The following is a 19581-nucleotide window of genomic DNA, read 5'->3' as shown; positions in this document are numbered from 1 at the left end:
TAAAATAGTAATACACTTAAAATACTAATGTAAATTAAAATAATAATTAAATAATATCATTAACCATGTGACAACTTGGTCTAGAGAAGCGGTCCAATGAGGGCAGGAAGTGGATGCCGGGGCAAGGATAAAATGTGTGGACAAGGAGTGACTTTTGGTAGACTTCTAGGATGACATCACATTAAGGTAAATGGATACATGAATGAATCGAATTGCACATCGAAACGGAGCGGGAATGGTTGATACATATATGAAGAGTTTGAACTAATCGCATAAGTCACTTTTTGGTTTTTTTGGCTGTGGAGTTATAGGAACTCCAAAATTAAGCGTACTTGGTTCGGAAAAATTTTAGGATGGGTGACTTTTTGAGAAGTTCTCGAATCCGTCAATGGGATAAAATCGTGAGTCCAGTTGGGGCCAAAGCGGTCAAAATACTCATGTAATCTAGTTTCGGGTTATTAGAAATGGTATCAAAGCAGGACTCCCTAGTAGATATGTGGTTCAAGGACAAACCAGGCGAAAGCTGGTGGACATGTGACAACTTGGCCTAGAAAAGCCCTCCGATGAGGGCGGAAAGTGGACTTCGGGCAAGGATCTTGGCCTAGAGAAACGGTCCAATGAGGACAGAAAATGGACGCCAGGGCAAGGATAGGATGCTTGGACAAGGAGCCGTTTCTGGCAAACTTCTAGGATGGCAGCACCTTAAGGTACGGGGATACATGAATGGAACTAATCACATGAGGTACTATTTAGTTGTTTGGCTATGAAATTATAAGGACTTCAAAGTTAAACGTGCTTGGTTTGGATAAGTTTCAGGATGGGTGACTTCTTAGGAAGTTCTCGAATCCATCAAGGGAATAAAACGGTTAGGCCAGTAGGCTCAAAAGTGGACAATATCTCATGTGATATGATATAGGTGTTGTTTCTTTAAAAATAGCGATCACTTTGAGCGAAAAGTGGGCATAAGTAACTCCAAAGTTAAACGTGTTTGGTTTAGAGAAATTTTAAGATGAGTGACTTCCCGAAAAGTTCTTAAATCTGTCAAAAGCATAATACGGTGAGGTCAGTAGGCTCTTTGGTCTCTATCTTTAAAGACCACTTTAATTATGGGAAAGTGGTCGCTTGCAAAGGTGGCTCTTGTTACTTTTGCAAGGTATGCTTTATAATGATAGTTCTATGATGTGGTACATATGACTGCTATGAGACCTGGATACAACTTAATCCTTCGTGCAAATGATAAAAATTTATGGTACAACTACATAAGCATGGCATAGCAGACCTTACCAATTGCTATTAGAAAATATATTTGGTTAATTATATGTGATCTTTACAAGAGTTCTATGATTTGCTATATGTATGAGCACGATTCTCTTGGTCGTACGTTTTTGGTAGTTAAATTTATAACTACCTTTAATCTATATGTATAATAGAATAGCATTTCTAGGATTTCCAATATTTTGGTCGGATAATCCTATTTTAGATTTGTCATGTTTCAACACAAGGGGAACAGAATTCCAACATAAATATAATAAGGTGCATGAAAAACTAGTACTAATCAGTGAAGGATGTCTTAAATCAGTGTTTGCGTCTGTCCCTTTCAAATGAGTACTCTAGGATTCTTGCTAATGTTGAGATTTTACTTTCTTCTTCCACCGGAGAGGGAAAAAAAATATGGTATATATCTATGTTTTTTTATCGTTTATCAAATTTACATTTTTTTTAATTTTTTTAATTTTTATTGTATTAACATATTAAAAATACAGTTTTAATTCTTTTTTTTTTCAAATCTATGATTTTATTGGTTATTTTTGGATAAAACACTTGAAAAAAACCACATCTTAAATTAAAAAAATTAAAAAAAAAATTATTTTTGAAATAATATATATATAACAAAAATAATATTCTTTTTGTTGATTTTAAAATATTTTTAAAAATTTAAAAAAAAAAAAAGCACCAAGCATGAGCCAACTTCAGGACTTATATAGAATTAGTTCATAATTAAATATCCTTTATATATGAAAGATCACAATAAAGAAAAGTGCTATATTTTATTATATTATACCCGTTTTGTTCCTATCATTTAAAAATATTCTCCTGTAGTTTACTATATTATATTGAAATCCCTTCCGTTAAGTTTTCCGTCAATTAGCTCTTATTTTCTAAAATATTCTCATCTCTTTTTTAAATTCTCATTGTGTCAACCACCAAACACTTTCTTTCAAAATAAAAATAAAAAATTAACGGTTGATTTGAAGAATAGTGTCCTTTATATCTAAAAAATGGACAACCTTTTAACTATTAAATTTATTAAATTTAATTACAACCGTTTAATAAAAAAATTTACAAATAGAATAATAAATTACTATTTTAATAATTATATATAATATAAGTGTAAGATTTAGTAATATTTATATTTTATTCTATTGATTATATAAATTTTTAAAAGAAATTAATAATTTTATTTTTATTAAAGATAAAATCTTTATAATTCGGGTATCATGTAATATCAAATAATGACCTAAAACAGTCGGTTGTATAGAGATGGTGGAATATAGAGAAAAAAATAATGTCTCGATTTAGTATAAAATCTAAAAAATGTCTCCACTTTGAGGGTAAATTTGTTATTTAAATTATAATTAAATAATGACTAATTAGAAATATAACGAAAGTGTAAAATACGATAGAATTCCAATAAATTTTTTAAATATCAAGGATGAAATAGTATAATAAAATATAAGAAGTAAATAATCACCCACAAAGAATATGAACAAAAAGAAGTAAATAATTTCCCAAAAAAGAATATGAACAAAAAGGTCACACTCAGGTGTTTATTTCCATATTCACAGTATTATATTCAGTCTAGTAGTAAAAATTTACATAAATTGAAGAAGGATGTATACTAAATGGGCTAACATACTTTTACTTTTAGCCCTGAGCATTGTTTGGCTAGAGAGTTTGTAATTGCCACCGTGGTGAATTTAAACAAGAGGTTCCGCGGTTAACTTTTAATTTCACTCAATGACTTCAGTTTTACACTTCCCTGACCGAACTACAAATCTCAATTTTCATTTATGATAAGATTTACTCATTATCATCAATTAACTGATTTACAGTAGAATTTATTATTTTAAACAACGATATTACCGTAAATAAAACCCTAAAATAAAAGTAAATTACTAATATAATCAGATAAAACTGAGATTCATAAGACAAATCAACATTAGCTAATCAGTAATCATGCACTGCAAATGTAAATGATGAACAAACAGTGAATAAAAGAAAGCAATAATAATCATCTCTCATATAATCTAAATCCATATATAATAAGGAACAAAATGAATCACAATAATAAAATCTAGCAATCAATTATGGTAAAAAAAAAAAATTTTTTTTCCATTTCAAAGAAGCTCTCTTCTGGCAGCGTAACCATATTGTGACCTTCTAATATTATCTTGACGTTTCTTATAAACCAAAGCACCAACTCCAACAACACCAGCCGCTACTATCACCCCTACTGCAATCCCTGCTTTCTTTCCACTGTTTAATCCCGATGATTTCTCTTCTCCGCCGTCTGATTCCACATTATTACTGTGATTCACGTCGCTCACTTCTGTCGATGGCGCTGGTGCCGGACTATCGGGAGAGTTCGCCGGAGAAGGAGTAGAAGCAGGAGTAGGAGCAGGTGTCAGATCTGACGGAGGAGGTGCTGGCGGTGATGAGATTGGTGAATCTGAAGGTGGAAGATGCGGAGATTCGCTGATGTTTGATGATGGAGATGGCGCTGGAGAAGGAGATAAAGGTGAATCGGAGGGAGGTTGTTCTGGTGAAGGAGATGGAGATGAGTCCGGCGGTGACGGTGGAGATGCAGAGAAAGCGAGTTGAATAGAAATGAAAAGGAGAAAGAATGTAAAGATAAAGAATTTGCCGGTGGCCATTTGACAAAACAGAGAGAATGCGAGTTGAAAATTGAAAAGATTTGTGAGATCTGAAAATGGAAGCTGTTAAAGGAGACGGTTTTTGAAAAGGAAGAGACTGAAATACAGATACGTCTAAAATAAACGCGTTAATTCATTTATTTTTATTTTTTAAATCTTATAGTAGAAGAAAAGGGAAAAGATAAGCTCTTATCAATTATCATGCGAACCTAATTATTGATTTAGATTTTGTTTACAAAATAAAAACACTTTATTTTTCATTTTAAAAAAAAATACTTTATTTTTAAATCGTCGAAATTTAATTTACATCAATAAATTCTATTTACATGGACAAATCATGAATTTCGTATTCACTTTCTTGTACACATATTTTTTTCAATTTTAGATAATTTCCTTATATTACTCTAATTGATATGTTTTAATTCCATGATTTTATATATTTATATGATTATTTATTGTATCTTTTATTATAAAATGAAATATAATTTTACTTTAACCAAAGAAATTTATAGAATTATAAAATTAGTTCATATACTATTACAGAAAAAATAAATCATAATAAAAAAATTATATCTCAATTTATCCGCTAAATAATTAAAAAAAAAAGCAATTTTAGATAATTAAACATATATTAATTATTTAATATTAGAATATAAAATTAATGTATACTACTTTTCTATTTATAGCACTATAGAAGACTGAAATGAACCAAAAAAAAAAAAAAGGGAGAGAGAGTTAAGTCAGCGGAGATGGCGAGTGGTCTAACAAAAAGAACACGTAAAGTGTGGTGGGATTTTCTATTCTAGTCGGTGGCGTTTCAAGATTTATAAATAATATGGGCCAAAATCTATATATATAAAATACCATTTTTAATAAATCAAGTGTAAAATGCATAAATTGAAGAGAAAACTGTGAATGTCAACTGTGGTGTTATGGACTTGTTATCAAATTGAGTTAAGAAAACACTATTATTTTAAAATCTAAAATGATATTTTTAAATGTTGAAAGGAAGCAATAGTTTGCATAAATAAATAAAATTACAGGAAGAGAAAGCATGTCGATAAACGAAAGCGAAAGGGCGGGTGGCTTCGGCTTCTGCTTCTACTTCTATTTTGAAGATTGATTATTATGGTCAAAAGAAGTGTGGTATGATTGCAATTACATCACTTACTTGATTAATACATTCACGGGCTCACTTTAAGTTTCTTTCAAGCAGTTTAGGCATTAGCCGCAGTTAGTGCCATTGCTTTTCCAATTTTGAAGCAACCAAATTTTATGGTACAGAAGCCCTTAAAAAGAAAAATATCATTCCTTCTCTTTCCAAATGAAAAAAAATAAAATAAAGTTCAGTGTTTGTATTTCTTTTGTATATTATGCTTGGGATTAAAAGGTAAATCTATGGATTCTCTAATTGGTAATTTTTATTTAAAAATTAGAAAAATTTCAAATTTAAAGTTCATTGTTTATCAATTTTCAATGATGGTAAGAGTTTATTATTCCGTTGGTGATAAAAAAAATAGTTATTTTATGTCGCACATTGAGACTAAATGAATCAACAAATATATTTATATAATTTTTAAATATTACTTTTTATTTTAACAATAATACTAAATATTACTATGAAATTATGAAATCTAAAAAATAGTTGAGATCTAATTTTAGGACATGCAATATTAAGACTAAAAACAAAAACCCAATTGCTTGATTGGGATGGAGACCTAATAAATGATAATAAAAGAAAGCTATTATGTGAAATGGATTCAGGTATATATACAGGCTTGTGAAAAACAATTTAATTTGAAACCAACTTGCACAATGTATTGAGTAGATTTCCACTAGTGTTAGCAAAGCAGCCCTGCCCCTAAAATCCATAGTATATATTGCACATGGTCTCACATGCCTTCACATACTACAACAATCACATTAATTCAAGATCATGAAGCTAAGAGTTTATTAAACTGAAGAGAATCACCACCCAATCATAGAAATTGAGTATTATATATAAATTGACTCTCTCTGGATTGGCGTACAACAAAAGAAGAAAGAACATCTTAAAAGATTCCTATATCCTTCATTTCTTTATAGATCTTGGCTCAAGTAAATGCTTTCATACTGTACTTTATTATTGTTGGTGACAAATTAAATATTATCAATTAGTGGGGACATACATGTCCTACTAGTAAAAATTCAATTATTGTGTCTATTCAAGAAAAACAGAAAAGCTTATAAGAATTGTAGTTCAACAGATTTGAAGGGAAAAAATAAACGAAACATCAAAAAAGGATGATTAACGAGGGAACAAGTGTTTTATTAAAGCTGTTTCAAGAGTTCTAAGTAGACAAAACTCGGAAGCTAATACATATCCTTTTAACATTTTCCTTCCTATTCTTTGAGGTTTTCTTTTTTTTTTTGGGGGTTGTGGGGGGGTTTCAAATTATCTCAGATCAATTGGGAAATTCCTCACTATTTTCATCTGAAAGTATTGGTTTAGCCTAGTTGTTGACACACAAGGAGACACATAAATTAGCAAAGTACATAAAAGACATAATGTCCACTTCCTGCTCACAATTCATCCTTCACATCCTCCGTGCTGCTCTCGGTCTGAGGGCTCCCTTTGGCTTCAGAGCTCTCAGATTTTGGAGTAGAATCTGGTTTCTGAAGCTTGAAGGGAATGGATGCGTGTTTCTTGATGAATTTATAAAATGCTACAACAGTGCGATCAGTGTCTACAGTTATCTGTCCAACACCGACAAACAACGGAAAACATATTATGAAAGGACTTCTGGATGTTGCAATAAGCTAAAATTTCAAGAAGCTGCTGGGAGACAGAATGCTAAAAGTTCTAAAATCTGCTTACCGGATCAAAACTCTTGTTTCCAGCAGGGAAGAAGAGAAGGGTTGGGAATCCATCAGACTGCAAATGAATAAAGTTCTCCTTTTAGTCCAAGCTCGATATTGTCAATTGCATTAGAATTAATATGGAGTTTAGATGATAAAAACCATATTATCATGTGCATTAGAAAATTATCGAGATCCTTAGGTCATTCTACATAGCAAAGCTCCAAATATTTATTCAAATATACTTTTGGACAAATTAAATAAATACCAATATAAACATGGAGCAGTTAACATGGAAACAGAAAGACGCAGATCGTTTTTAACATTTCACACCATATATCAATTTTGCAAGTACCTTTGCTCTAGGATGCTCATTTGTTGTTCCATCCATCTTGGCTATAACAAGAGACTCGATGCCCCGCAAATGTTTGGCAAGCTTGTTAAATGTTGGCTCCAAAGCTTGGCAATGTCCACACCATGGTGCATAGATCTGGTACAAATAAGTTGCATTACAATGATCTCCACATATTGAGGGAAATAACAAAAGATTGAATCGATTCGTGTATTTATTTCTAGGATGCAGCAAATACCTCAAGAAGAACATCCTTAGACTCATCCAGAACAATTTCATCAAAGTTATTCCCAACTACTATTTTGACATCCCCGTCATTCTATCATTTTAAGATAAAAAACAAGTTAGAAGTAAGATTAGAAAATGTAAACAAATTATCTAATAAAACAACTTTTGGTAACTCACAGTTTCAGGAATTGGATCTGACTTAAAAAAAGGCTTAAGCTTGTCTTCAAGAAAATCCTCCCCGAAAGCCTGGGGATAGTAGAATAGGAATTGAAAAACGCATTTCATAATCAACTTTGCTTTGGCATAAATAGACAGACGGTAAACAAAGAAAAAAATCTCCCCAGTGTGTGGAGAGAGCGAGAGAAAGGGGGTCACCTTAATCTTATCCATGGTGATTTCCGCGTCAAATACAAATTTCTTGCCATCATCATTTCCTGTGTAACCAAGAAGCTGCATAGAAATTGATATCGCCAAAGTTTCAATCAGGCGGCACATTCAGATCACTAGAAACCAAAATAACATAACTGCAATCAAAGGAAGATGGAATAAATTACCTGGGAAGCATCTCCAACAATACCAAAATAATCTGCAACAGGCTTCCCAACTTCCTCATTATCCAATTCAACATATACAAAGATAAGCTGCACTCAATCATAAAATCAGAATAATTCATCAACTCAAACAGTAAAATATCCAGTTTCAGAGGAAGTACTGCAAGTCTCTTTTCTGTAAGCAGCAAAAGATATAATCAATCTAAATAGTGAAGTGGTCTAAAGATTTTGTTTCCATACTAATTTTTCAGTACTTATTCCAACTAATTAAGAAAATAGTGTCAACAAGCTTTTCAATTAATTATACCTTTCCCTTGAAAAGTTTAGCTGCATCTTGAAATACTGGGAGAACCTTCTCTGAGTTATTTGAAGTTGCAAATAGCAAGAGCTGTAAAAGAAATTATAGAACCATCAAAGTCACCAACCAGTTTATTGTTAAAGTGCTTAATACTAGTATTACAAAAGTCAATAAAAATGAAAAGGCTGCCCAGGTACCTGTTTCTTAATTGGGCTCTCAAATATTGAAGGGGCACTTTCTCTTGTAAAAGTGGTCACCAAAGGGAGTTTGTTGGCAAACACAAAATCAGCTATCTCAGACTTGGAAAAGTTGCCGTCTGCAAAAGGAGAAATTAGTCATGGAGACATGTCACTCCTAACAAATTCAACATGAAAACTTAATTGTAAAGCAGCCATGAAGAACCAACCAAAGTAGCTGAGTTTCTCGGCTTCCCTCTTAACCATGACCAGAGCAGGGCGTTTAACTTCGGGGTCCAGGTGGAAAAGCTTCGCCACATCAGGATTTACAGTTTGGTAGAAATTGACATCGTCTTCTAGTCTTGATGCAGCAGCAACCTCCTCACTCTCAGGACCCTGTTGTTTAAACCAATTAGAGATCACTGAGTAGTAGCATAGTGTAACTGCAGCCATAGAGATCTCAGCTTCAAGAATCAGCTTGTAGAGCCAAGGTGGCCTATCCCTTTTCCAAATTACATAAAAACCTCCTATGACATAGTTTAGAATTTAATAGGGAAAAAAAGATGGATAGTTTTCCAAAAAATGGATGTTTTACCGCCACATAATCAAAAGGTCAGCTGGTAATCATAGAAAATACTAGCAAGAAGCATTCCCAACCTTTTTAATCAGTTCATTTCAGTGCCAAGAAGCAACTTAGTAGTGACCCTTAAATGGTAAAGCAAAGAAATGTGTCACTAAATCTTTAGAAAAATGAAAATGCGGCCATTTCTTATATGAAGATTTTGTCAAAGAACCATTTCAACCCTCAAAGCTTAAGATGTTAGATAAAGTCGCAAGAATAACTTCAATGTCTTTAAACAGAAAATGTGTTCATCTCGTAAATGAAAATTTGTGAATCAATTTGAATGAGCAGTGAAACATTTTTCCTCTTATCCACCACATTGAACAGCAACAAAACAGTTATTAGCCTGACTGGTCAAAGATTAAAAATAACTAGTAACAATTTGACCAAACAAGAGAGCGCACCCTTATAATATATCACAAACAAAAGGAATCCAGATTAACCATACCACTAAAGAATTGAGGTAGCCAAGAACAACTTTACTTTCAGAGGTTAAAACACGTTCAGCATCATCCAGTGTCGTCAGATTATAAATTCCAGGTCCTATTTTCTTCTTTATCCACGTCACAATAGCTTCTCTAATGAATCACAACACAAATCCAAAATGTTACTTCAAATTCAAATTCAAATTCAAACCAATAAAAACCACAACTACAACTACTTACTTAGTCCTCTGACCAGGATATGGCTTGTGGACCCCATCAACAAAGAAATACACAGTAGGAAATCCTTGAACATCATATTCCTGTGCCAGCTCACTCTCTTCAGTAGCATCGACTTTCGCTAACACAACTTCTTCACCTTTCAATTCCGAAGCTGCCGCCGCATATTCTGGAGCTAACGCTTGACAATGACCACACCACGGAGCGTAGAACTCTACCATCACAAACTTATTTTTCTCGATCACATCACTGAAATTTCTCTCCTTCAAAACGACGACATCTTTGTCGTCGATTTCGGGCTCCTTGTACGAATCAGCTTCTGATTCGTCGAAATCCGAGTAGTTGTCAAAATCATCATTGTCTAATTCATCGTCCGAGTCGGGGTAGTTGTGGTGGTGAGATGCGGCATCGTTTTTGCTCTTGTCGTCGTCTGCTTCTTCCAGGAAGCTGAGATCTTCGTCGTCTTCGTCGTTTTGAGATTTGGAGAGGGAAGGAGAGAGTTTAGAGAAGAGAAAGAGAGTAGTTAGAGAGAGAAGGAGAAGGACGCGAGGAGACATTGTTATTGAAAATGTGAACTTGCCACAAAGGAAGTTGAGATCTGATAGCAGTAGCAGTAGTAAGGGGTTTTATTATAGAAGATGTAAGAGCGAAAGTCAAGGAAACCGAAGTCAGCTAATAAACGACCACGTTTTGGCTGCACACAGTTGTTTACTTCAGTGGATAAGTAACCGTCGACGGAATATATTGATCTGCTTTGTGTAATGTTTACTTGGGGCCTCTAAATGCACATTTTCCCTTTATAAAATCATAAATTTTGAGCATTTATTTATTTTTGTTTATTGGAAGGGCAACCATGATGCTGAGAAAATCCCAACTGAAAATTTCTTAATTCTTATTACTGAAATTTCCTTTTTCTTTTTCTGAAAGAATTAGTGAAAACGTCGTGAAAATTGTTTTGAGTTAAAATTTCCTTTTTAAGAAATTAATACTTAGATGCATTATATTTTACTGTATGTTATATGTAATTATAAAATTAAATTTGTAAATAAGATTTAATAAATTTTTTATATTTAATATTTATTCATATATTTTATAAATAACAGTAGATTAAATATTTTTAAATTTTTTCACTTTTTAATATTTTTAAAATAATATTAAATAATTAATTTAAGTATTATATAATTAAGTACTATCAATCTAATCAATATTATTATTATTTAGATTAATTATCATAAATATATATATATATATATATATATGTATATAAAAAGATTAAATTTCATAAACTAATATATATATATATTATATAATATTTATAATTCAATCATTAATAACAACATTAAAAATACTAATATGCAACTCATATTTATAAATTTATATACAACCACACAGCACATATTTTATAAATAATATGTTTGGAATCATTGCTGGATGTTAAAAAAAAATTAGAATTCTGTTAATTGAATATACTAATTTTTTTAATTTTTTACAAACTATATTTTTCAAGCCTGTTTTTTTAGAAAAGTAAAATTTACCAATGTATTTAGAATTACTGATAAAGATTGAAAAAGCAGGTTTTATTTCTTATAAACTAATTTTCTTGAATTTATTTCTGAACAAAAACATCAATTTACCTGTTTTTTTTTTATAAAAGTAAATTTCATAATTCAAAGAATAAAAATAAAAATTGACGAAAAATATATTCATCCGAAAATATTTAAAGTTCTTGTATTAAGCTTGGATATGGACTGAGATCATATTTTCTTCGTATCATGCAAATAATGTTCTATGATTTGTAAAAGCAACTACATATATTAAATCAAAAGTCTTAAATGATATAGTTTTATTTTTTGATGAAGCTAAAATTTTGAATATTAGGGTTATACTTTACAAGGGTAATTATCTAAAATGTGTTCATATCATGTTGAGGTGGTAAGGAATAAGAAGGGCAAATTTACAGGCTTCAAATCTGTAGCATGCTAAAAGAATGAGTTTCCCTGCTAATTAGTATTATCACATTAATTTCATGAATTACCTCCACCTTTTGCTGCTGTATGGTGTAAATTAGCCTTGCATAAACTTTTTATTCATTTATTTTACTGCTTTAAATGAATTTATATTATATATTTTTAATTTATTCTTCATAAATTTTAAAAAGAAATATCGCCCTATAAATCTATGCAGATCATTAGAAAGAAAAAATTAATATTTTACGACCCAGAAAGAATTTATAGTTAAAATGACAGTTGAAGCAAAGGGAACTAGAATTCAAGAGGCAGATAATGTAATAAGCTTTTGATAATATAATTTTAATAAAGTCTCAATTTACTTGCCTGAGGACTGTAATGATTACAACCAACAATGGTGAATCCAATTAAAGAATGATTTGCAGTAGAAAAATGTGACAGCAGTAGAGAGGTGAGTCATTTGAAGAGTTCACTGCCAAGTGTTACAGAGCCTATTTCCTCATCAAACTCGGCTTGCGAGTATCTTATTTCTCTCCCTTGAATCTGTTCTATCTCTTGAACAATTCTTGTCATTGATGGTCTCTTCATACTAACATCTATACATTGCAAGGCTAGCTCCATCAGCGGTTTTGCAGCTTGGATCGTGCGCTCTCCCAGCGTCCTATCGATGAAGTTTTCAAGATTGCATTCCCTAGACTTTGGCAATGAGAAAGAAACAGAAGAAAAAATTTAAGAGGAAGCAATGCAATTCAAGAAAATTGAAATGAAATGCTGATAAGAAAATTGCCCTCGGATTCTGAGAAAATAGAATATGGTCCGTGCAGTGGCGAAACAAAGAAGTCTTATTTACCTCCTGGATTAGATTGTGCCCTGAGATTGACATATACCTGCCACGTGCTTCATGGCCACTAATTAACTCCAGCAAGAAGACGCCAAAACTGTACACATCACTTCTCTCTGAAAAATTCTTTGATAAACTCAACCTTTATGGAAAAGATTCTAAATCAGAAACAGCAACAAGATTTTAACTCAAGGAACACCTCAAAGAAAGTTCATGGTTGAAAAAGAAACCGCCAAAAAGTTCTTGAGTTGCCAGTTTGGCTTTGACGAAAACAAATGCCTTTTGGTGCATGTGAAAGAACTGCAATTTTAAGAACTGAAAGGACTTTAATTAAACTAAAGAGAAATTTTCTTAAACTGTAGATGAATACTAGGCATGGGTGAGTTACCAAAAACAAAGAAGCGGACAATGTTAAGGCTATGAAGATCTGTGTTAATACTCAATCGACGCTCATGTCTATATGCAATAACTAACTCCACAAGAGAATATTTTGTTCAAGCAAAAGAAAATGTCAGTTCGAGTCCTAATTGGAAGAACTTTCATGCTACATAGAAGGGAAGCATGCTATCTTAATGATCTTAATTAAGGTAGCAAGTAGTTCAAAAATTAAATGCTTCAAACAAATTACATACTCTGGATCGAGAAAGTAGTCGATGGCTGAAGATGTTCCTGCTCGATGACTCTCCATTGCCAATTTAAGAAGTCCATAATCAGAAACCTTGGCAATAATGTTATCGCCCAAAAGAACGTTGCTACTTCTGAAGTGCATGTGCAGTAAAGGAGGGACCATGCTATGAAGATATTGAAGACCTGATACAAAATAAAACTTCAATGGAAAAGTCTTTTATTTTAGTGCATGTCGAAACAAGATAGAAGATCAACTGATGTATATATATTACCTTTTGCAGCACCTAATGCAATCGACAGCCTTTGCCTCATGTCTAATTTTCCAATGGGCAAACCTTCACTATCTGGGAACAAAGTAAATATAATGTAGTTGTTTTGCTAATAATAGAGAACTAAAGAGGGAAAGAGGCAGTTAGATTACCATAGAGGTAACTCCCTACATTTCCATTAGATATGTAATCATATACAAGAAATTTCTGATGTGTGTCTTCACAATAACCAATAAGGTCGACAAGATGCTTGTGGTGAACTGAAGCTATGTGTTTCACCTACATTGCACAATTTTTCGAGTGTCAAAACAAGTCAGGGTCGAATGAGTGGCACATTTTCTGCATAAGTACTCTTTTCCAAGGCTACATTGAATTTCCATAAAGACATACAATGATATCTGTATTATCATTTACAAGACAAAGAGTGTCTCACAGTACTACTGAAACAACTATGGTATACCTCGTGAACAAAATCCTGAACTGGCTTATGCAGGCATCTCTTGATTGCTACGATTGATCCATCTAGAAGTAGTCCTTTGTAGGCGAAACCAAAAGAACCTTCACCTATGATATTACTTTGACTGAAATTGTGTGTAGCATGCTCAACCTCCACAATTGATAATTGCCTCAAATCTCGTGCATTAAAAGGAGACTGGGCAGCAGCATAGGGGAAAATGTTACCTCTTGCCAAATCAGCTGTTAAGAGAGAGAGAGAGAGAGCTTAACAATCAAGCTTTCCAAAGTCTTGAAAGCACCAGGATTAAATATCAAATCCCCATTTATGCTGTATGCATGCCATATATACATGCATATCTTCTAAATTCTTTGTGTTAGACATATAAAACCACATGCAAGAATTCAACAAATTAGTACTGGACTAGACTGTTGCTGATGAATTTTAGTGAATAGACAATATGGTCAAATATGCTGCACAAACTATCTTGAAAGACATAACATCAATTTCACACTATGGTCTATAGTAGAAGCTAACATCATAGACAAAAAAATGATGGGAAACTGCTTCACAATTTTCATATTTCAGGACTATTACATCCCTTCTAGGAGACAAATATTACTCACATAACGTGTTGTTTCGAAATAATACAGAAAAATCTTTAATAGTAAACAGATAAATTTTGCAACAGATTTCATCTTACGGCTCAGAATTCAACTAACTTCTACAAGATCTAGTCCTTTAATTTGTAAGACCTTGGATAGTCATACCATCATTAAACCTTCTTATATGCAAATTCGAAAGTTGGAGAACTTTATTTCTTTGAACACAAGAAATTTAAATTTGATCTGAGAAATAATTGTCTTCTAATGTTTTTCTAAAATATTATTGAAATAAACTTTAATGGATATGAAGCCATCCTATGTTTTATGTCCTTTGCATGAAATGGCTCACCAGTTAGACATAATATCACCCAGCTAGATAGCAACAGATATTCAATTAAGAAATGCTGTTTACTTTTACATCCTTTGCACAGGTGACATTTACTATATATACAGATATATATCCTGGCCATAATGTAAGGCGAGTAGCTCAACTTACAAGGAGAAGATGGCATAGAAGATGCTGTCTCAGATCTGTGCCTTAGAACCTTCTTAATACGCATCAAGCACATGTAAACTAGTGCCACTATGACGATCACAAGTAGAGCAGCACCAGCACCAGCAATAATGGCAGCAAATTTCTGTTTGCTTGATTTTTTGTCATTAGCTGGTTGCAAGGGTGTTAGTGTTGGAACACCATTGTCCCTACCAACTTCAGCTGCTATCCTCCTATTTCTTGCTTTATGGAGTCTTTCTTGTAATTCAATTGGAGAGGAAATAAAATTTGAAGATGACAATTTGACAAATCCACTCTTCAGAAAAAGTAGATGTCTTCGGGAGGGAGACCTGTGAAATATGAGAATCCAAAGTATAAGCAGAAGTGTCTGTTATTTTTCTTTCATTTTTTTGTCTTTTGAGGTAGGGCAGAGAAGAACAACCCAGTGTACTGAAAAGGCAGCACTTGGAGTCTTCAGACTTGTTAAATTGATGACTAGAATTAGACCATGTAACAACGTGTGTGCATTCAAAATGTGAAAGATATTCCACGTGAAATGGCTTAACCTAAAAGCTAATATTCAATTTAACTACAGATATAAACAAGACACTAGAGCACACTCATTAGAATCATTGTGTGCTGTAATGAAGCTACAATGATGGAATTTATTTGGGATAATAGAAAAAATGACAAAAAAAGTAAATGTAATTCATGAGATTCATGCGAAGACATTTGCTATCGTAGTAGTAGTATCTCATGAATTCCTCGGCAGTAGTGTGTATATTAGTGACATCCGTGCAACTGACTATATTCCAGATAATTAAGTGGTATTCGTAAAATATTTGAATAATAAACAAAGGTAGAACCTGAGGTCCTATTGAGAACTTGTACATAGTCAAAGATATGGACTCTAAACCATCTTCTATTTAGGACAAGGCTAACCATAATGCTTATGCACTTGACTTCTTTGTAATTCGCACAAGCAGGGAAAACATTTTTAGCTCTTTGTTCTTCCTTTTCTCTATACTGTAACAGCATCATATCATAATATATAAATGTTATGTATTAGTGTCTGCACGACTCCTGCTAGTACTTGCAAACTGACTGATTATAATGAAGAAACAGCATCCGAGCAAATGATGTACAAGCTAAACATATGGAAAGCATATCTTAGAGAAGCACAGAGGGAGAGAGCTTACAAAGAAACAACACCTGGATCATTCAGTTTATTACAGTTGGCACTTGCCCATTGTCTTAGGCATGGGTATCTCCCAATCCTGCCAGTGGAATGTTGAGGAGTGCAAATTGTGCTCTTACTAGCAACTAATGCTTCAACTATATGAAAGTATCATAAAATCAGTTTCCTAGAACGATAATGGCAATAGTTCTTCAGCAGAACAAGTTAGAATCAATAAGTCTGAAATTAGCCGACTGTATTCGATTCACATAATCAGAAATTTCAATGTCCTTATCTCAGAATTATGACCACAATTATAAGCTTCAAGGCCAAATTAGTTTCTAACAGGATGACTAACAATTAACATCGCAGCTTTTCTAAATATCTGAATACCCAATGCAACTAAGCTTTAATCCCGAGTTAACTGGGGTCGGCTACATGGATTCTCTTTCAAATTAAAAGAAAAATGCTAGAAAGGTTACCACATAGTTTGTAACTAATGCTATTAGGTTCTAAGAGTTGAATCAGTATAAGCAGCGGCAGTTGTTGCCACCAGAACAAGTGCATTGTAAACAAGCATCACTCCATTGAAGCTCCCAGCAGCCAATTAACATCAATAATTTCCTGCATCCAATTGCAAGTACGAGACTAAAACCAATTCAATAACTTCAATAACTTACATAAAACCTCATGCATGAAAAAGAAAGAAGCAAGAAGTAAAATGGAAAAAGAAACACTAAATTACTGCCACTTAAACATTCATGCCTTCAAGGAGTATCAGCAATAGTTCAATGCACTCAACATATGAACTTTTCCTACTGAAAAGAAAATGTACAAAGGGATTAGCCAAATAACACAATACTTGAATAGAAGCCAACTAGAATAAATCTGTGTTTTTTGGAAGAATTTAAGAACATCAAGCTATGAATTCCTTTCATGATTAAACTTATAGATAATTAGAATGAAGAGTGTTGACTAAGAGCAAATAAAGAATTTCGGGTATTTTAATAGGACTCAGAGACAAATTTCTATGTAACCTATTCTGTAATTCAAACTTAGTACCAACAAGATAGATGTTCAGAAAAAATGTACCGATGTGATAGGAAAACCTAACAAATTCAAGACCAGTAGAAAATTTTACATTCCAAAACGTTGCAAGAATCATGTTACCATCTGCTTGACTTGAATTCCAGCTAAGGAGAAAACAAATTGTAAAAGACGCATATTTTCCTCATCGAAGTGGACAAGCATTCACAAATATATCCAATTTGACAGAAAAGAACAAAGTACAAATCCCAAAAGATTCCCAAGGGGGAATCTCAAAAAGTTTAAACCTGCAATCCTAGATAAATGCTTGCCAGACAGTAAACCACTAGAACTATAAGCAGCTCTAATGATATTATGAGTTCTCACTACAATTTTTTTTGTTTTTTTTGGTTGAATAGATTCTCCCAAATGCTAAATTACCAAAACTTCAAACAAACAAGAATACAAGAGAAAAGGAAAGAGAATTCAGTTAGTTCAAGATAAAAGACTCCTACTTTATAATAGAAAATTGGCTTACTAACTGTTCAGGAAAATTTCATCTTCCCCACACCAAAAGAAGAAAAAAGAAATTATGGGTTTTGTTCATCATCTTTTCATTAGAGAGTTAAATGATTTCTAGTGAAATTGAATTCAATAGGAGAATGAGGAGCCACAAAGTTGCATCTTCTTAACCTGTATGTATTATAAAGTGAACAGCTTTGTCATCAAAATAAAAAAAAGTGAAGAACTTTTTGCTTTTCCAGTTAAACTGAGGAACGTTAAGATCCCAGAAACTGGCTCAAGACAGAGGAAATGTAGCTAAGAAAGCAATGGATCACAATCACTCGACATTCTTTCTCCTGCAAAGCAGTACCAAAAAACCTCACCTTTTACATCAGCTAAACAATAAAGACCAAAGAGCAAAACCAAAACAACGGTCTAGATAGAGAGACAGAGAGAAAGAGAGAGAGAGTGAGGGTACCAATAAAGCTGGCAATGCCTCTACATATCCTGCAATAAATGAAAGTGGAAGAGAATCCATTGCAGTAAAGAACAGAACAGCTTCTTTGTTAAGTAGGCAGAGGGAATTTGTATGGGTTTGCATTAAAATACAAAGACTTCTAAAAGGGTAGCCAAAGACACATTTTGTTAATGTGACAGATGATTTTTACACTTGGACGCCCCATGTTTGTCCGACTCTTTGTGAGGCAAAATAAACCAACTTTGTCTTCAATGTGATGTTGAATGCTTTGGTTCTTTCACATGGCAGGCAGGGTCATGATCTTTATGGTCACTTGTAGTTCTGCAATTATTGTGTTGCTCCAGCCAAAAACCAGGGGTAAGCTGAATTGCTATGCACCTTTGCCCGTTAGTCCATTACAGCTCGAGTTTTGGAGCCAAATCATCATAACTATATATATTTTTTCTGCTTTGTAAATATTATAATTCCAGCTTAGTTTATTTTTCTGACCCACTTGAAAAAAATAAACTTTAAGAGAGTTGGACACAACTTTTGAACATTATGCTGTTATCGTCTTGAAATTAATTCTCATTAAATTAATTATAATTTTTAGATGAATATAAATAAATGAAGGACCATTTTTGTTATGTAGTTATGGTAGTTAAATTTCTAACAAATTTATAAAAAAATAGAGAAATAAATAAAAACTATAATTTTACCTTTATCACTTAATAAGAAATCTAATTAGTTATTTAATTTATTAAAATATCTCTAATGCACTATTTATGTTTTATTAAAAATATTTAAAAATATTTTATTATTTATATTTAAATCTTTTTAAAATATTTTTTATTATAAAAATTATACTCTTTAAAATAAAAATTTTAGAAAAAAACACCATAGGCAATGATGCTCTTAAAGGAGTCTAGGGCTAAAATAGAAAGAGGTAGAATGTCGACTATTTAATCAATCAGTAATCAACTATAAGTTTACTAACTGATTATATCCTTCAATCTTTAAGAATGACCTAAAACATGGGATAAATTGTGTAAGCCAACATTTCACTCGTATGGCTGGCCAAAGTTGAAAGATGAAATTAATACAGGACAAAGAAATTATCAATGATGCTTGCTTCTGGATTTCAACTACAGTCCACAGTGCCAAAGAACAATGAGGCCCCGCAAGAACACTGTCATTTCAGCCTACAGTACACATAATAATGTGACCTAAGTTACATTTGATGTAATGGGTAATTTCCTTTTTTTCTTTTTCTAGGACAGTTTACTTAGGTCAGTAGTGGGTGCTTAGGGAGTGTATGGAATGAACTTCGGGGTTGCTTGAAATGTCCCAGTCTGGAGGCTGTAGGACATATTGGGTTAGGTCATTGTCTAGGGAGGACCATTTGAGCAAGGAAGGAACAGTCACATGATAGAGGCTGAATGGGCGCTTTTTGTCAGGGCTCACATGCAAGGACGCCTTGCCATTACACCCTTTTTTCT

The 19581-nt window shown here is 32.8% G+C and overlaps 3 protein-coding genes across 11 annotated transcripts; all 3 read right to left on the bottom strand.

Annotated features, from left to right (window-relative positions):
- Positions 1-3273: 3273 nt before the first annotated feature.
- On the bottom strand, positions 3274-4049 carry LOC8264074 (classical arabinogalactan protein 10). The gene has a single exon (XM_002530239.4). It carries the CDS (start codon positions 3933-3935, stop codon positions 3399-3401), a length of 537 nt encoding a protein of 178 aa, XP_002530285.1. The 5' UTR covers positions 3936-4049; the 3' UTR covers positions 3274-3398.
- A 2173-nt stretch (positions 4050-6222) lies between these two features.
- On the bottom strand, positions 6223-10405 carry LOC8264073 (protein disulfide isomerase-like 1-4). Its single transcript, XM_002530238.4, has 12 exons — positions 9666-10405; positions 9449-9578; positions 8609-8774; positions 8400-8518; positions 8212-8292; positions 7908-7994; positions 7729-7803; positions 7531-7599; positions 7364-7444; positions 7129-7263; positions 6793-6849; positions 6223-6671 (listed from the first exon to the last, which is right to left on the bottom strand). The coding sequence occupies exons 1-12, from the start codon at positions 10217-10219 to the stop codon at positions 6498-6500; spliced, it is 1728 nt and encodes a 575-aa protein (XP_002530284.1). The 5' UTR covers positions 10220-10405; the 3' UTR covers positions 6223-6497.
- A 1537-nt stretch (positions 10406-11942) lies between these two features.
- On the bottom strand, positions 11943-18477 carry LOC8264072 (probable serine/threonine-protein kinase PBL28). Of its 9 annotated transcripts, none has more exons than XM_015726056.3 (10): positions 18104-18477; positions 16578-17981; positions 16118-16253; positions 14922-15268; positions 13827-14062; positions 13519-13645; positions 13370-13441; positions 13103-13280; positions 12480-12612; positions 11943-12325 (listed from the first exon to the last, which is right to left on the bottom strand). In XM_015726056.3, exons 2-10 carry the CDS (start codon positions 16660-16662, stop codon positions 12086-12088), a joined length of 1554 nt encoding a protein of 517 aa, XP_015581542.1. In that variant the 5' UTR covers positions 16663-17981; positions 18104-18477; the 3' UTR covers positions 11943-12085. The 9 variants fall into 9 exon arrangements, with proteins under 9 accessions (XP_015581542.1, XP_048234632.1, XP_015581547.1 ...); XM_048378675.1 differs by having other exon boundaries at positions 16578-16743; XM_015726061.3 differs by having other exon boundaries at positions 16578-16719.
- Between the last annotated feature and the right edge of the window lie 1104 nt (positions 18478-19581).

This window comes from Ricinus communis, chromosome 8, assembly GCF_019578655.1.
Source record: "Ricinus communis isolate WT05 ecotype wild-type chromosome 8, ASM1957865v1, whole genome shotgun sequence".
Taxonomy (NCBI): Eukaryota; Viridiplantae; Streptophyta; class Magnoliopsida; order Malpighiales; family Euphorbiaceae; genus Ricinus; species Ricinus communis.
This window is presented reverse-complemented; position numbering and strand designations above follow the sequence as displayed.

What these genes read in the sequence shown, in the direction of transcription:
- LOC8264074 (XM_002530239.4), bottom strand. Translation starts at nt 3,935, where the DNA reads ATGGCCACCGGCAAATTCTTTATCTTTACATTCTTTCTCCTTTTCATT.
- LOC8264073 (XM_002530238.4), bottom strand. Translation starts at nt 10,219, where the DNA reads ATGTCTCCTCGCGTCCTTCTCCTTCTCTCTCTAACTACTCTCTTTCTC. An exon ending in TTGTTGGAGATGCTTCCCAG is followed by an intron (nt 7,804 to 7,907) that starts GTAATTTATTCC and finishes ATTTCTATGCAG; the next exon opens with CTTCTTGGTTACACAGGAAA. An exon ending in ATGAGCATCCTAGAGCAAAG is followed by an intron (nt 6,850 to 7,128) that starts GTACTTGCAAAA and finishes ATTCATTTGCAG; the next exon opens with TCTGATGGATTCCCAACCCT.
- LOC8264072 (XM_015726056.3), bottom strand. Translation starts at nt 16,662, where the DNA reads ATGCACTTGTTCTGGTGGCAACAACTGCCGCTGCTTATACTGATTCAA. An exon ending in TTCAGGATTTTGTTCACGAG is followed by an intron (nt 13,646 to 13,826) that starts GTATACCATAGT and finishes TGTGCAATGTAG; the next exon opens with GTGAAACACATAGCTTCAGT. An exon ending in TGCATTAGGTGCTGCAAAAG is followed by an intron (nt 13,281 to 13,369) that starts GTAATATATATA and finishes ATTTTGTATCAG; the next exon opens with GTCTTCAATATCTTCATAGC.